Below are 17,565 nucleotides of genomic sequence, written 5' to 3'. Positions count from 1 at the left end.
TCCTAAAAAAGAGAGGAGGAATGGGAAGAAAGGCATAAATGAAGGGGTTAGCTTTGGCAAAGGAGGGGGCGTTTTATTTTCTGAAACTACAATGAAATAAGTAAGGTTTTCAGGGGAGATTAGGGAGCTTCAGGATATCTCCAAATGGATGATCCCTCAGCAGTTGAAGAATGATGAAGGTATGAAGAAATTCTGGCGTATGGAGGATGTATTATGAAGGAACTCATCATGATGCTTATGATGGCCTATCTCAGTTCGTATAAGGAACGTATCACCTGTTTAGGGGAAGAGAGTGGCATTGGGGCTTGAGATAAAATATGTGTAACAGCTACTATAGAAAGTACTATAGAGAAGACAATCAGTTGGAGTACTTCCTTCCATTCTATTTTATTACTTGTTCTTCCTTAAAGTACTGAAAATTTTAGGTACCCAGTGGTTCTTTATCTAAAAGCCTAACTCACCACCTCTCACTGTGTTTACTTTTACTGTTCAGACAGGAAACAGTTCAAAGCAAAGGCAGTTAGTGAAATATAGTAACTATAGAATATTCCTTCCTTCCCTTTCTCTCTTCCCTATAAACCTGAAACATAGTCTTCTGTAAATATATATAACATGAGGATTGGACATAATTGGGGAATGTACTGGAGTGGGTCACAACCATGTCTTTGGTTTGGAGAGAATACATAGGGAACATTTTGTAACCAGGATATATGCTGGGAGGGGCACAGGGCAGTGTAAGGTGTCTGTGTGGACAGGGCACATACATGGAACAGCAACTTAAAATTTCAGTGCTGTTTTTCAGTTTTCCAGCCTAGGCTCCCCAGCCATTACATAAGGGAGTAAACCCTATGGAGATGTGACTGGGCAACTTAACAGCCTCTGTAAGTGCTACATCCCACATCTCTTTAGCAGTCACAGCTACTGAAGAAACAGAAAACGTTCAGATGTTTAATATCAAAAAGGAATATGGTTTTTTCAGTGAAACTACACAAAAGAGCCCAAATTACCATCTGCCTTAATGCTACATCCTAAACAGCACTCGGCCCTGTAACCTTCCTATATGTGTTGTCTCCTCCATTAAGATAGGAGCTTCTTGAGAGTAAGGGCTGTCTCCTCTTTGTAATCATAGCATTAACAATGCTTTTGCAAACAGTATTTGATCAATGATTATTCACTAATTTACTCAGTCTGCTTAGTCCATTCAACACCTAGACTTTTTCTTTTTTAAAAAATTTATTTTTAGTTTTCAACAATCACTTTTATAAAATTTTGAGTTTGAAATTTTCCCTCCTTCCCCTCGCTCCCTTCTCCCCAGACATGTACAATCATATTAAACATTTTGCCACATTAGTCAAGTTGTGAAAGAAGAATCAAAACAAAAGGGGAAAAACTATAAGAAAGCAAAAACAAAAAAAAGTATGCTTCCATTTGAATTCAGACTCCATAGTTCTTTCTCTGGATGTGGACAGCATTTTTCATCATGAGTGTTTTTGGAATTGTCTTAGATCATTACGCTGCTCAGAAAAGTTAAGTCTAACAAAGTCGTCAATCCACAATGTTGCTGTTACTGTGTACAATGTTCTCCTGGTTCTGCTCACTTAGCTCAGCATCAGTTCATGTAAGTCCAGGTTTTTCTGAAGAAGTCTGCCTGCTCACCATTTCTTATGGAACAATAGAATTCCATTACATTAATATACCATAATTTGTTCAGCCATTTCCCAATTGATGAGCATCCCCTCAATTTCCAATTTTTGGCCACCACAAAAAGAGCTGTTATAAATATTTTTGTACATGTGGGTCCTTTTCCCTTTTTTAATATTCTCTTTGGGATACAGACCTAGTAGTGGGATTGCTGGATCAAAGGTTATGCACAATGGGCATAGTTCCAAATTGCTCTCCAAAATGGTTGAATCAGTTCACAGCTCCACCAACAATGCATTAGAGTTCCAATTTTCCCACATCTAATCCAGCATTTATCACTTTCCTGTTTTGTCATGTTATCCAATCTGATAGGTGTGATGTGGTACCTCAGAGTTGTTTTACTTTGCATTTCTCTAATCAATAGTGATTTAGAGCGTTTTTTTATTTGACTATTGATAGCTTTAATTTTTTCATCTGAAAACTGCCCGTTCATATCCTTTGATCAATTGGGGAAAACATGTACCCTTTAATGGGCTATGTTATGGGCTGGTTTCGTGGTGGAGATTTGATTTATTCCCCTAGGTATGTAGTTGCTGTTTGGTGACAGTCCATTGGGCATGAGGCTGCTGATGGGAAATGATAATGGGTTGTGTTTTGGACATGCTGAGTTATATTTCATACTTCCCCTCCTCCCCACGTCACGAGTGGGCTGACGTCCAGGAGGTGTCGGGTTCCTTAAAGGCGGGGACTGCCTTGTCTCTATACCACAGCTGTCACCCCCAGCACAAGTGCTCATAAACGTTTGTTATAAATCAGCGCAATGAACTTTACTCCATTTCGCCCTTCTGAGGGAAATATTTAGACAGAAGGTAAAGGAGGCACAGGGCTTCGCTTCTTAGAAGCAGCGTCTTCTCTCAAGGCGATCTGCTCCACCTGACCCAGACCCAAGAGCGCACTGAATTCTACCTAAAGGTTTACTATCGAGGAAAGGACCACTCAATGGGAAAATACAAAAAGAAACCCTTCGTCAAATACCCCTAGATTTAATCCCAAACCTGTACTGAAGGGCTCTCTCCTCCTGTCTCTGTTTCTTTCTGTCTCTCTCTGTCTCTCTGTCTCTCTCTCTCCCCCTTTCTCTGTCTCTGTCTCTCTCCCTTTCTCTGTCTCTTTCTCACTACACTTCGTGTGTGAAATCCGGCATCCACTTTTCCAGACGCTGTAAAAACTTCTCAACCTGTGGCGCTGGGTGATGACGTAATCGCACGTTCTCTAGAGGGTCTAAGACTGTCGCGGGACTGGAGGTGACCATGGGAACGGGATGGGCGAAAAGCGCGAGAGTTGGGTTGGGGAGAGGCGAGGCGTGGTCTGGGAGGAAGGGGTTGGCCCTGCCAAATTGTGTCCCGCAGTAGGGTTTCTAGGCCTAAGCGTTGGAATGCGCATGCATGTTCAGTGAGGCTCTTGGGAGCCTTGCTGCTTGTCACCGCCAAGTCGGCCTGGTGGGACTCCTCTGGACGCGATGGTGCTGAGCCGGGTGAGGACCACGTACCTCTTCCGTTCACGCTGTAGGGCTGGCCGCTTCGCGGGGCCTGCTTTGGAGTCCGACAGGAAAAGTGTTTTTTCCCTGTCTGAGTTTTCGACCCTGACGCAGTGCCTGCGGCCGGCCCGGACTCGCTTACCAGGGGCCGGCTTCGGAGCCGCTGGCTCGCTTGGGTCGGAGAGCCCCAGGAGCCAACCAATTAACCTCTCATTGCCTCCGTTTTTTTTCCATTTTAAAAATTGGAATAATAGTATAATCTCTCTCGAGGGCTTGTTGCGATGTTCAAGTGACAGTATATGTAAAGTGTTTCGTAAACTATAATGCCCTGTATTAATGCTCGGCATCGATTATTTTTTTCCCCCAGCATCCTTTCGAAGCTGGCTTATTATTAAATAGTAATAATAGCCGACACATAGTGTTTTAAAAGGTAACGATATTAGCTCATCAATCACATCAGCTTCCCACAGGGTTGTACCTGAGTCTCTAGAGGAACTTTAATGAGAGTTTTCCTTAGTGTATTTAATTTTCCTTTGTTCTCTATTAGCTTATCTGGAGGATCGTATTTCAGCGTTGAGTGAATTACGGGAGAAATATAAAACAAATTCACAGTTAATATTAGTGCCTCTCACAACTACTATTAACTTGTGTGAGCTTGGGTGAGTCACTTCTAGGCTTCAGTTTCTTCATCTACAAAAACGACATAGGGTTGACCAAGTGCTCTCTAAGGACCTTTTTAGCCGTAAATTTTAATGTTCCCATTCTTAGAGCACTGTCAAAGACCGATTAATGGAACCCAAATTTATTCTAAATCCAGTGCACTCCAAAAGGTTATTTCAATTTTGTTAATCACTTAGTACTAAAGAACATTAATTCCATGCTTTTGAAGCTTAATGTTGCACCCATATTTTATAGAATTGCTAGCAAGAAGGGGCAGGTAGGTTGCACCTTGTATCAAGAAGACCTGAGTTCAGATTTGGCTTTAGACACTTGACACTACCTGTGGACCCTGGGCAAGTCACTTAACCGGGGTTGCCTGGCAAACCAAAAAAAAAAAAAAATAGCAAGCAATTGAAAATATTTTATTAATAGTTGGAAAAATTCCACAATTTTTTGTGTGGTCTAGGCATAATAAATATGAAATAACTCCAATATATCTCAGTAATATTTTTCTTGTTTCACTGTCATAGTTGAAACCACAGTCAGAAAGAAAGCTTACAAAACAGATTTGCAGAGTTGTGTTGGATCATTTTGAGAAGCAGTATGTCAAAGAACTTGGAGATTCTTGGATTACAATAAGGTTAGTATAAAAATGTTATTAATACTATGAAGTTTTATTTCTGCAGGAGGAAATGCCAGAGAATTATAATTTGGAATTGAAGGTACTTTGCAGATTGTATTAATATGATTTTATGGGGAGTGGAATTAAGCTATTCCACTTTGTCTTAAGTGGGAGTGGGAAGGAGGAACTAAGTCAGACTAATGAGAATTCCCTACTTTGAAGTGAGTTTTGAGTCATATGTTTCTAACTGGATTTAGCTACTTGCTTTAATTCCTACTGACACCAGTAAGATTTCTGTGGTTGACAGAATTAACTACAACTTAATAAATAAACATTTTCTGGTTTTTTCAAGTGACAAACTAAGTGCATAACATTTAATTTCTGAGATTATAAAATACTATTTTAAAGACTATACTGCCTTGTGGGTTTTCCTTTTTTAAGTTTCCCTTCAAAGGGCATCATCCTTTTTTCTCTTTATTTCCTCCTTTATCACTGCCTTTATTTTGAACTTCATTTTATCTAGGAAAAAATAACCCCGAAACATTTTAAAAAGACAGAAGAGAATGAAGATGAATATTTAACTTATACAGGTAGCTAAAAGAAATTTTGTCATTTGTGAGTTTCATGATGACTCACTTTTATGCTGGTTAGAAAGTTCATGTCTGAATAGATTAGCCTAATTGCTGCTGATGAGGCCAAGAAAATATTTGAGAGAGCAGATTTTCAATGATTTCAGAATGAGGATGAGTAGGGTCTTATAGCCTAAAATTCTATAGGGGAATCCAGCTTGATGGATAAAATAATCTCAAGAAAGAATTTTTTACTGCGTAAATGATGAGGAAGATAAGGGAGAATTGGTTAGGTAAATCCATTTTGAGATATAGGGAAGTAACTGACTCAAATTTTAAAGAAAATAATCAGAAGGGAGAAGTAAGGATATGTGATTGAGGATGAATATAAAAAGTGTGACATGTTCCTATAAAGTGTTAGGAACATTGAAATAGCGAACAAACAAAGCTTGCAATGAGTATTAAAGATGACAGAAGAGGCTTTTTTAATGGTTGTGGCAAGAGAAATATCCAAAGAAGGGAAAGATTGGTCAATGATATCTTAGAAAGGAAAGGAGATAGGACTGTGCAGATCCTGTTTTGTTTCTGTTGTCTCAACCCAGAGGAATGAACTTTAGATTAGGAAAAAGAAGAAAGATAACAGGGAAACAAAACCGAACATAAGTGGAGATGTCAAGCTACGTCTACTACCCTAAATAAAATCTGATACTGATTGACATGCCTAGACCCAAAGAGTAATGACGAATGGATTAATGTTAATGTGAAAGGTTGTTTATAGTAGAGTGGTCTAGGGCTCTATACGTGATCTTATTTTATGGATGACAGGATATTAGGAGCAATAGTTACTGTGGTGATTGATAGACCTTTATGTCCAAAAGATTCTGGCAGACTACACTAGTGATATCAAACCCAAATAGAAATGGGGGCCACTAAATCTTATGTAAGGATCATTGTGTACCACATATTGACTTAGAAAACTACACATTAACATTATCTATGTTCTATTTTTTAAAATGCATTTTGTTAAATATTACAATTACATTACAGTCTGGTTCAGCACACTTCAGGGAGGGCTGAGTGTTTGAAATCTTTGGACTAGACCAAAAGGATAAAGCTGGTGAGGGAGCACTTAATAAGGATAAGTTTGAAGTACTATACTTGATTTTTTTTTTTTAATCATCTATACAAGTACAAGATAAGGAAGAGGTAGCTTGTAGTAGTCAGTGTCCTGGGGTTTTGAGTGAACTACAAGCTCAACACAAATGAACAATGTGACATGATAACAAAAAAAAAACTAATAAAAGTTTAGGATTCATTAATGGAGATAATGGAGATTCATTAATGGAGATAATTCATGCATGGAGAAGCAGTATGATGTAGTGGATAAAGAACTAACCTCCATATTAGGAAGACCTGATTTCAAGTTCAGTACCTGATGCATATTGGCTGTGTGATTGTGTGCAAGGCACTTAAACCTTAAATTTCCAGACAGTTGTCAAAAATTGTAAGTTATAGAACAGTTACTAATCTACATTGATATGAGTTTTCTCATGAGGAGTTCCCTGTAAAAATTAAATCACAGGTCTAAGAAAAAAGCAAAAACTGAAGCAGATATGTCCAGAATCATCAATTTACTAAGTGTTTACTTAGAGGCTTAACAGAGTAGATAAATAAAAAGCAAAAACAGCACCTGCCCTCAAGGAGCTTACATTTAGATAGAGTTACACAATGGTTATAAATCAGAACTAAGGAGTCACATGCAGAGTAGATAGAAGTTAACTTTATGTGGAATAGCATTCCTGGTTGGTAGTATCCTAGAGGAGGTGGTATTGAACTGAGTCTTAAAGGAAACCAAGGATCCTAAGAATCTGAGATTGGCAAAGAGAACATTATAGGTATAGGGAACAGTCAGTGTAAAAAGCCTAGAGATAAGAAATAGTGTCATATATGAAGGACAGCAAGTAGATCAATATGGATTGATAGTAGAAGGCAATGGAATATAAAAAGATTGGAAAGCGAGGAAGGGGCCAGATTGTAAGGAGCTTTAAATGGCAAAGAAATTTTATGTTTTAGCATCAAGGTGTTAGGCAGACGTTGGAATTAATTGAATAGGGGGGTTTTAATTGTTATTCTATACTCTATACTATACTTTATAATTAATAATTATTTTAAAAATCAGTGTCTCTAATGTTAATCTTTTTCCTAATTTTTTCTATTTCTAGGGATATCTTAACATCTCCAGCATGCTGGCAACATGCTGTCCTTTTTAATAGATTCAACTATCCTTTTGAACTGGAGAAGGATTTACAACTGAAGAGATATCACCCCCTTCTTCAAGGATATTTTCCCAACTGTCCTAAATCACTCATATGCTACGTTAATAGAATTCCTGGACGAATACCTTCAGAGAGACATCAATTTGGTAAACTTAAAGGATATTATCTTCTAAATGCTGCCTCCCTTCTCCCGGTGTTGGCTCTGGAATTACAGAATGGGGAAAGAATTTTGGATATGTGTGCTGCTCCTGGGGGTAAATCAATAGCTCTTCTACAGTGTGCCTATCCGGGTAAATTGTTTTCTTTTTAGTATGTATTAAGTTAGTATGCCATATATAAAGGATACTCAGTGCCTTAAAGATAGATTAAGTAGAAATATGAGATTAGATTTGAATTGTGAAAAGCCTAGTGAACTATGTAACAGAGTGAATTGAAATCGTTCAACCAAGGAGAAGGTGAATCCCTTGTTTTTTACATATATGAAAACCAAAAACAGAAAGGCGGGTATGTATTTGTGTATAATATACACAAATAATTTGCATATCTTAAAATGTTGGTGCAAATGATAGTTAACTGAATTTTAGAATTTTTTTATTTAAAAAAACGTACAGTAGTCTCTGATAAAAACCTTAGTATTGTTGGCTTTCTCTACTATGAGGGAAATGACATATATGAAAAGTAGACATTTGTATGACAAGCATAGCTGGAGATGAAGTAATAGTACTTTATAAAAGGTATTTCTTTGATTCACTTCTGTATTTGTTACTTTTTTTATGGTAATTTTTATTTATTTTTCTGTTTTCAACATTTACTTCCACAAGATTTTGAGTTCCAAATTTTCACCCCATCTTGCCCCTCCCCCCACCCCAAGATGGCATGCACTCTAAATACCCCTTCCCCTAGTCTGCCTTCCCTTCTATCTCTCCCCCCCCTTCTTTTATCCCCTTCCCCTTCAATTTTCCTGTAGGGCAGGATGGATTTCTGTACCCCATTTCCTGTATTTCTTATTTCCAAGTTGCATGTGAAAACATTTTTTTTAAACGTGTTTTTAAAACTTTGGGTTCCAAATTTTCTCCCTTCCTCCCTCCCCACCCACCCTTATTGATAAGGCACACAACTAAATATAGGTTATATATGTGCAGTTATGCAAAACACTTCCATAGTAGACATGCTGTGAAAAACTAATTCTATTTCCCTTAATCCTATCCTGCCCACCCATTTATTCTATTCTTTCTTTTGACCCTGACCCTCCTCAGAAGTATTTGCTTCTGATTACTTTCTTTCCCAATCTGTCCTCCTCTCTAGCATTCCCCTACTCTCTTGTCCCCTTCCCCCCCCTATTTTCCTGTAAGGTAAGACAGATTTCCACACCCAATTGAGTGTGTATGTTATTCCCTCCTAAAGTCAAATCCTATGAGAATAAGATTCACTCATTCCCTCTCACCTTCCCCCGTTTCCCCTCCACTGTAAGAGTCTTTTCTTTTATGTTTTTTTTTGTGGGATAATTTACCCTGTTTTACCTCTCCCTTTCTCCTTCTCCTAGTATATTCCTCTCTCACCCCTTAATTTTAAAAAAATTTTTTTTATTAATTTATTTTGATTTATCAATAATCATTTCCATATGCTTTTGAGTTTAAAATTTTTCTCCCCCTTCCTCCCCACCATCCTCCCCAAGACGGTGCACAATCTGATATAGGCTATACATTTACATTCATATTAAACATATTTTTACATTAGTGATGTTGTAAGTAGAAATTAAAACCAATAGGAGGAACCATCAGAAAGAGGAAACAAAACTCAACAGAAGAGAAAAAAAACAACAATTCGGCTTCCATAGTTCTTTCTTTGGGTGTGGATAGCATTTTCCATCACAAGGCCTCTTTAGATGTGTTAGATCCTTGTATTGCCAGGGAGGGTTAAGTTTATCAATATTAGCCATCACACAACGTGGCTGTTATTGTGTACAATGTTCTCTTGGTTCTACTCATTTAACTCAGCATCAGATCATACAAGTCTTTCCAGGTTTTTCTGAAGTCAGCCTGTTCATCATTTCTTGTAGCACAATAGTATTCCATCACATTCATATACGACAACTTGCTCAGCCATTCCCCAGTTGATGGGCATCCTCTCAATTTCCAATTCTTTGCCACCACAGAAAGAGCTGCTATGAATAATTTTGTATGTGTAGGTCCTTTTCCCATTTGTGTGATCTCTTTGGAATATAGCCCTAGAAGTGCTATTGCTGGGTCAAAGGGTATGCACATTTTTATAGCCCTTTGGGCATAGTTCCAAATTGCTCTCCAAAATGGTTGGATCATTTCACAACTCCACCAGCAATGCATTAGTGTTCCAGTTTTACCACATCCTCTCCAACATTTATCATTTTCCTGTTTTGTCATGTTGGCCATTCTGAAAGGTGTGATGTGGTACCTCAGAGTTGTTTTGATTTGCATTTCTCTAATCAATAGTGATTTAGAGCATTTTTTCATATGACTATAGATGGCTTTAATTTCTTCATCTGAGAACTGTCTGTTCATATCCTTTGACCACTTATCAGTTGGGGAATGACTTGTATTCTTATAAATTTGACTCAATTCTCTATATATTTTAGAAATGAGGCCCTTATCAGAGAGACTGGTTGTAAAAATTCTTTCCTAGTTTTCTACTTTCCTTCTAATCTTAGTTGCATTGACTTTGTGCAAAAAAATTTCAATTTAATGTAATCAAAATTATCTATTTTGCTTTTCGTAATGTTCTCTGTCTCCTGTTTGGTCATGAATTCTTCTGTTCTCCATAGATCTGACAGATAAACTATTCCTTGCTCTCTCAGTTTGCTTATAGTATCAGCCTTTATATCTAAATCATGTCCCCATTTTGACTTTATTTTGGTATATGGTGTGAGATTTTGGTCTATGCCTAGTTTCTGCCATACTCTTTTCCAGTTTTCCCAGCAGTTTTTTTCAAAGAGTCTCACCCCTTAATTGTATTCTCCAGATATGACCCCTTCATTTACAACTCACCCTGTGCCCTCTATCTATCTATATCTATATATACATACATATAATTTTTTCTCCTCCAACTACCCTAATACTGACAGAGGTCTCATGAGTTACAAATATCATCTTTCCATGCAGGAATGTAAATAGTTCAACCTTAATAAGTCTTTTATGATTTTCTCTTTCCTGTTTACCTCTTCATGTTCCACTCAAGTCTTGTATTTGAAAATCAAATTTTCTATTCAACTCTGGTCTTTTCATCAAGAATGCTTGAAAGTCCTCTGTTTCACTGAATATTTGTTACTATTTTTTTACATTATACTAACCTTTACATGTGTTATGAGCCCAGTGTTACTTTTTAATATTAAAGGGAAGTTTTAGTGTCAAAAAGCAATTAGACATGGAAGAGACAAATTCTGTCAGACTTAGTGGGCATTTCACTACTGTCTTATTTTTTAAAATACATTTTTATTGATATCTTTTGTTTTTATGTTGCCTAAATTTCCCCTATATCTTTCATTCTTCCAAACCTTTTTCCCCTTCCTAGAGAATAAAAAAAAATTTAAAGAAAAAAGAACATGAAGAGAAATAAATTGGGAAAAACCAATCAATACTTGGAAAATAAATCTGACAGTTACATTCCATACCTGTGGACTCTCAACTTCTGCAAACAAATGGGAGGGAGGTATTTTCTCATCTCTCTTTTGTGGGGCCAATGGTATGCCTTATAATTTTGCTTATGGTTATTGTTACCTCCATTTATGTTGTTGTAGTCATATTATTGTTTTTAAAACTCTGCTGGCTTTGCTAATATCGGTTTATTTAAGTTTTTCCAAACCTCTCATATTAAGAATATTCATTTGCTTATAACACAGTAATTAATATTCCATTACATTCACATACCACAATTTATGTAACCATTTCCCAATTGATTGAGCATATATTTCTAGTTCTTTCCTTCCACAATAAGTGCTGCTTTAAATATTTTTCTCTGTATGATGCCTTTTTTTTTAATCAATGGTCTCATTAGGTTCTGGCAGTGGAATCTTTGGGCTAAGACATTTTACTCCTTACATTTTCATAATTCCAAAGGGCTTTACAGAATGTTTATACTAATTCACAGTTTGATCAACAATGTAGTAGTATGTTTATCTTTCCACAACTACTTCAACATTAACTATTCCTCTCTTTCTTCATCTTTGTCAATTTGTAGGGTGTGAGGTGAAGCATCAGGGTTGTTTTATTTTATGTTACTTGGAGCATTCTTTCATGTAGTTGTTAATAGTTAGCAATTTAAAAAAAATATTAATTTATTCTTAGTTTTCAGCATTCACTTCCATAAGATTTTGAGTTTTAAATTTTCTCCCCCTTCCTCTCTTGCCCCCTTCCAAGATGGTGTGCAATCTGGTATAGACTCTACTTATACATTCATATTAATCATATTTTCACATTAATCATGATTTAAAGAAGAATTGCAACTAATTTGAGGAACCATGAGAAAGAAGAAACAAAACAAAACAACAGAAGAAAAGAAGAGCAAATAGTATGCTTCCATCTGCATTCAGACTCCAAAGTTCTTTCTCTGGATGTGGATAGCATTTTCCATCTTGAGTCTTTTGGAGTTGTCTAAGGTACTTGTATTGCTGAGAAGAACTGAGTCTATCAAAGTCAGTCATTGCACAGTGTGGCTTTTACTGTGTACAATGTTCTCTTGGTTCTGCTCATTTCTTTGTTTTTAATTAAATAATTTTTAGTTTTCACCATTCGCTTCCATAAGCTTTTGAGTTTTAAGTTTTCTCCCCTTCTGTCTCCACCTACTTCCCCAAGACAGCTTACAATCTGATATAGGCTCTAAATATACATTCCTATTAAACATTTTTGCATTTGTCATGTTTTAAAGAAGAATTAGAACCAATAGGATGAAGCACAAGAAAGAAGAAACAAAAAAAACCAGAAGGAAAAAAAGAGCAAATAGTATGCTTCGATCAGTATTCTGACTCCATAGTTCTTTCTCTGAATGTGGATAGCATTTTCCATCATGAGTCTTTTGAATTGTCTTAGATTCTTGCATTGCTGAGAAGAGCTAAGTCTGTCAAAGTTAGTCATCACACAAGGTGGTTGCTACTGTGTACAACGTTCTCCTGGTTCTGCTCACTACACCAAACATCAGTCCATACAAGTCTTTCCAGGTTTTTCTGAAGTCTGCTTGCTCATCATTTCTTATAGCACAGTAGTATTCCATTACATTCTTATGCTCCAACTTGTTCAGCCATTCCCTAATTGATGGGCATTTCCTCAATTTCCAATTCTTGGCCAGCACAGAAAGAACTGCAATAAATACTTTTTGTATATGTGGGTCCTTTTCCCATTTTTATGATCTCTTTGGGATACAGCTCTAGAAGTGGTATTGCTAGGTCAAAGGTTATGCTAAGTTTTATAGCCCTTTGGGCATAGTTCCAAATTGTTCACCAAAATGGTTGGATCAGTTCACAACTCCACCAACAATGCATTAGTGTTCCAATTTTCCCACATCTTCTCCACTATTTATTATTTCCTGTTTTGTCATGTTAGCCAATCTGGTAGGTATGATGTGGTACCTCAGAGTCATTTTGATTTGTATTCTCTAATCAATAGTAATTTAGAGCACTTTTTCGTATGACTAGAGATAGCTTTAATATCTTCATCTGACAACTGCCTGTTCATATCCTTTGGCCATTTATCAATTGGGGAATGACTTGTATTTTTATAAATTTGACTTAGTTCTCTATATATTTTAGAAATGAGGTTCTTATCAGAGACACTGGTTGTAAAAATTCTTTCCCAGTTTTCTGCTTCCCTACTAATCTTTGTTGCATTGGCTTTGTTTGTGCAAAACCTTTTCAATTTAATTTAATCACAGTGATCCCTTTTGCATTTCATAATGTTCTCTATCGCTTGTTTGGTCATAAATTCTTCTGTTCTCCATAAAGCTGACAGGTAGCCTATTCCTAGACTCCCAGTTTGCTTATAGTATCAGCCTTTATATCTAAATTGTGTATCCATTTTGACTTTATTTTGGTGTATGGTGTAAGATTTTGGTCTTTGCCTAGTTTCTGCCATACTATTTTCTAGTTTTCTTAGCAGTTTTTGTCAAATAGTGACAAATCTTGTCCCAGAAGCTGGGGTCTTTGGGTTTATCAAACAGTAGATTACTTTAGTCATTGACTACTGTGTCTTGGGTACCTAATCTTTTCCACTGATCCACCACACTATTTCTTAGCCAGTACCAAGTAGTTTTGATGATTGCTGCTTTGTAATACAATTTAAGATCTAGTACGGCAAGGCTACCTTCCCTAGCATTTCTTTTTATTAGTTCCCTTGATATTCTGGACCTTTTGTTCTTCCAGATGAATCTTGTTATTATTTTTTCTAGCTCTATGAAATAATTTTTTGGTAGTTTAATTGGTATGGCACTGAGTAAATAAATTAGCTTAGGTAGAATCATCATTTTTATTATATTAGCTTGGCCTACCCATGAGCAACTGATATTTTTCCAGTTATTTAGAGCTGACTTTATTTGTGTGAAAAGTGTTTTGTAATTGTTTTTCCATAGTTCCAGGGTTTGTTTTGTCAGGTAGACTACCAAATATTTTATGTCTACAATAACTTTAAATGGAATTTTTCTTTCTATCTCTTGCTGTTAGGCTTTGTTAGTAATATATAGAAATACCAGTGATTTATGTTAGTTTATTTTATATCCTGAAACTTTGCTAAAATTGTTAATTATTTCAAATAGTTTTTTACTTTCCAGGTTTTTAAACAACATATTTTAGGATTACTGTTCTTCACCCACTGTGTTGTCCACTTCTGTTTTACGTTCACATTCATACTTACGATTACTCTGTCTTTTTCTCCATCTCATTTTCCCCCATTTATCCTTTTCTCTCCTTTTTCCCTTTCCCTCCTCACCTAGAGTTTTGCTTTCAAGCACTACTTCCCTCAGTCTGCCCTCCCTTCTGTCAGTCCTCTCTCTTTTCTTCCCCTTTATCCTTACTACTTCTTCCCTTCTATTCACCCCCTTCCTTTTCTTTCCCCTTTTCTCTCCTAAGTATGGTAAGTTAGATTTCTTTAGCTAACTGATTATGTTATTCCCTCTTTGAGCCAAATTTGATGAAAGGTTCAAATAATGCTCATTTTCCTCCCCTCTTTCCTTCTGCTGTATTAGGTTTTTGTTCCTTTTCATGTGATGAAATTTATGCTTGTCTGCCTGCTCCTTGCCTCTTCTCCCAGAACAATCCCTTTTCACCACTTAGATTTTTTTATCATCATATCAAAGGCAACTTATACCTGTGCCCTCTTTTTAAATGTCATAATAACGATACACTTCTCAAGAGTTACAGGTGTCATCTTACATTGTAGGGATGTAAAGAGTTTGCCCTTATTAATAACATATTGTTCTTTTCTTTCCTCTTTACCTTTTTATGTCTCTCTTGAATCTTGTATTTGAAGATCACATTTTCAGTTTTCTGTTGAAACATCAGGAAGGTTTGGAAGTCACTTATTTCGTTGGATGTCCATCTCTTCCCCTGAGAGATTATGGCCAATTTTGCTGGGTAGTTGATCTTTGGTTGTAATCCAAGCTCCTTTGCCTTATGGAATATCATATTCTACACCCTCTGATCTTTTAATGTAGAAGCTGCAAGGTCCTGTATAATCCTGACTATGGTTCTATGATATTTAAATTGTTTCTTTCTGGCTGTTTGCAGTATTTTCTCTTTGATCTGATATTTTTGGAATTTTGCTACAATATTCCTTGGCATTTTCAATTTTGAGATCTCTTTCAGGTGGATTCTTTCGATGACTATTTTACTTTTTGGTTCTAGGACCTCAGGGCAGTTTTCCTTGATGATTTCCTGAAAGATACTGTCCAAGCTCCTTTTTTCATCCTGATTTTCAGGTAGACCAGTCATTTTTAAATTATCTCTCCTGTATCTATTTTCTAGGGCAGTTGTTTTACCAATGCAGTATTTTGTGTTTTCATCTATTTTTTCATTCTTTCATTTCTGTTTGACTGATTCTCTTTATCTCATAGCTTCCACTTGCCCAATTCTAATTTTTAACAAATTGTTTCCTTCTGTTATGTTTTTTTTTCCAAGTGAGGCAATCGGGGTTAAGTGACTTGCCCAAGGTCACACAGTTAGTATGTGTCAAGTGTTTGGTCTGAGGCTGTATTTGAACTCATGTCCTCCTGACTTCAGGGCTGGTGCTGTATCCACTGCGCCACCTAGCTGCCCCTCTTCTGTTATATTTTGTACCTCCTTTTCCATTTGGCCAATTTTATTTTTTAAGAGTTTGTTTTCTTTAGTGTACTTTTTTCCCATTTGGCCAATTGTATTTTTTTTTTAAATTTTTTTGGTTTTTTTGGTTGGGCAATGGTGGTTAAGTGACTTGCCCAGGGACACACAGCTAGTAAGTGTTATATGTCTGAGACCGGATTTGAACTCAGGTCCTCCTGAATCCAGAGGCATTGCTGTATCCATTGTGCCACCTCGCTGCCCCTGCCAATTGTATTTTTTAAGGACTTGTTTTCTACAGTCAATTTTTGTCCTTTTTCCAAGCTATTGACTCTCTCTTGCATACCTCTCATTTCTTTTCCCAATTTTTCTTCTGCCTCTCTTATTTGACTTTTAAAATCCATTTTTGTTTTTTAAGGCAATTGGGTTAAATGACTTGCTCAGGGTTACACAGCTAGTGTCAAGTGTCTGGTCTGAGGTCAGATTTGAACTCAGGTCCTTCTGACTCCAGGACCAGTACATTATCCATTGTGCCACCTAGCTGCCACTAAAACTCTTCTTGAGTCCTTCCAAGAAAACTTTTTGGGCTTGAGACCAGTTCATATTCCCCTTTGAGGTTTCAAATGTGGGTATATTGACAGTGTTGCCCTCTTCTGAATTTGTGCCTTGATCTTCCTTGTTCCTGTAATAAGAATCTTATGGTCATTGTCCATTTCTGCTTTCTGCTCATGGTGTTTGCCTATTTCTTGGGAGCTCTCCTGCTGGAGCAAAAGGGGCACGGACCCAAGCTTCTTGTGCTAGGAGCCTGGGACCTGGTCATTGTCTTTGTGTTCTGGGCCCTTAAGTGCTAGCAGCTGGAGACTGTAGGGGTCTGGCAGCTTGCCTGGTGCTGAGCTGGGGTCACCAGCACTGGAGCTCTTCAGATAGGTGTGGGAAGTCTGGCCCTTGGAGGCCACCTGCTCTCCTGGTGAGCACCCTGGCTTCTTTAAAACACTGGAATGTTTGGCTGCTGGAAGATGTCTGCCAGTCTGAAGTTGTGCTGAAACAGCGGGAGATTTGACTGCTGGAGAATGCCAGCACACATGGTGGTTTTCGGAGCTTATGTTTACCAGTTCCCCTGCTGGTGCTGAGGTGTTCCTGGTGTTGATAACTGCCTCCTCCACCACTCTCAGGCTCAGGATCTCCCCCTGGTTTGCTGAGATGGGGCTTGCTGCTGGCTTGCTGGGCTGCTTCCTGTCCTGTACTGATCCTCCTTCCCCAGAGTAATTAGGGCCTTTCCTGTTAATCCCCCAAGCTTCCTGGGCTACACGACTGCTGTACCCCACGTTTCTGCTAGTTCAGTTGTTCCAGTGTTTTTCCTTAGGTGATATTTTGTGGGCTTTCAGGTTAATAAGGGAGGGTAAGAGTGACTTACTTCTTTCTCCTTCATCTTGGCTCCCGGAAGTTGAGTTAGCAATTCTTTTGAGAACTGTTTGTTCATATCCTTTGACTACTTATCTGGTGATCATGGCTTTGGGTCTTACATATTTCTGTTTTCTATGTAACTTGGATAGCACACCCTTATCTGTGAAATTTGATGCGAAGATTTTTTTTCACATTCAGCTGCTTCCCTTTTTATCCTAGGTATATTAATTTTATTTGCCTAAGCCTTCTGATAACCATGTAATCAGATTTTATCTTTGCAGTTGTCATTATCTCGTTTGATTAAGACATCTCCAACTTATAGCTGTCAATTCCTTCTCTTCTAATTTTTAATGGCATTAAAATTTTAATGTATTCTTAATTTCCAGGTTGCATATCTACCATCATTTTGAAGAGAAATTCTGTCTAAAATTCATGTTGGCTAGATCTCTAGAATATGTTTAAGTGTCTTATATAAATAGAATTTTTGTTGTTGTTGGCTTCGGATTCTTTAAGGTTTAAGTAAAGAAGACTTAACTTTTTTTCCCCCCATGTTAAGAGGAATAACCTATATGTAGACACTGGTTCAAGTA

At 37.3% G+C, this 17,565-nt stretch overlaps 1 protein-coding gene across 2 annotated transcripts in view; it reads left to right on the top strand.

The window, feature by feature from the left end:
* The first annotated feature begins 3,016 nt into the window (after positions 1–3,016).
* NSUN3 (NOP2/Sun RNA methyltransferase family member 3) overlaps positions 3,017–17,565 on the top strand; it is a 36,981-nt gene continuing 22,432 nt past the window's right edge. Inside the window, exons 1-3 of one of the 2 annotated variants that reach the window (XM_027835919.1) lie at positions 3,017–3,172; positions 4,366–4,475; positions 7,249–7,448. In XM_027835919.1, coding sequence (XP_027691720.1) covers positions 3,158–3,172; positions 4,366–4,475; positions 7,249–7,448 — 325 coding nt within the window. In that variant the 5' untranslated portion in view covers positions 3,017–3,157. Of the gene's footprint in view, positions 3,173–4,365; positions 4,476–7,248; positions 7,593–17,565 lie in introns of both variants that reach the window. The other variant, XM_027835913.1, reaches the window with a different exon arrangement.

Source organism: Vombatus ursinus, unplaced genomic scaffold, assembly GCF_900497805.2.
Source record: "Vombatus ursinus unplaced genomic scaffold, bare-nosed wombat genome assembly UNPS02004422.1, whole genome shotgun sequence".
Lineage (NCBI taxonomy): Eukaryota > Metazoa > Chordata > Mammalia > Diprotodontia > Vombatidae > Vombatus > Vombatus ursinus.
The sequence above is the reverse complement of the archived record's forward strand: the minus strand, read 5'-3'. Positions and strand labels throughout refer to the sequence as shown.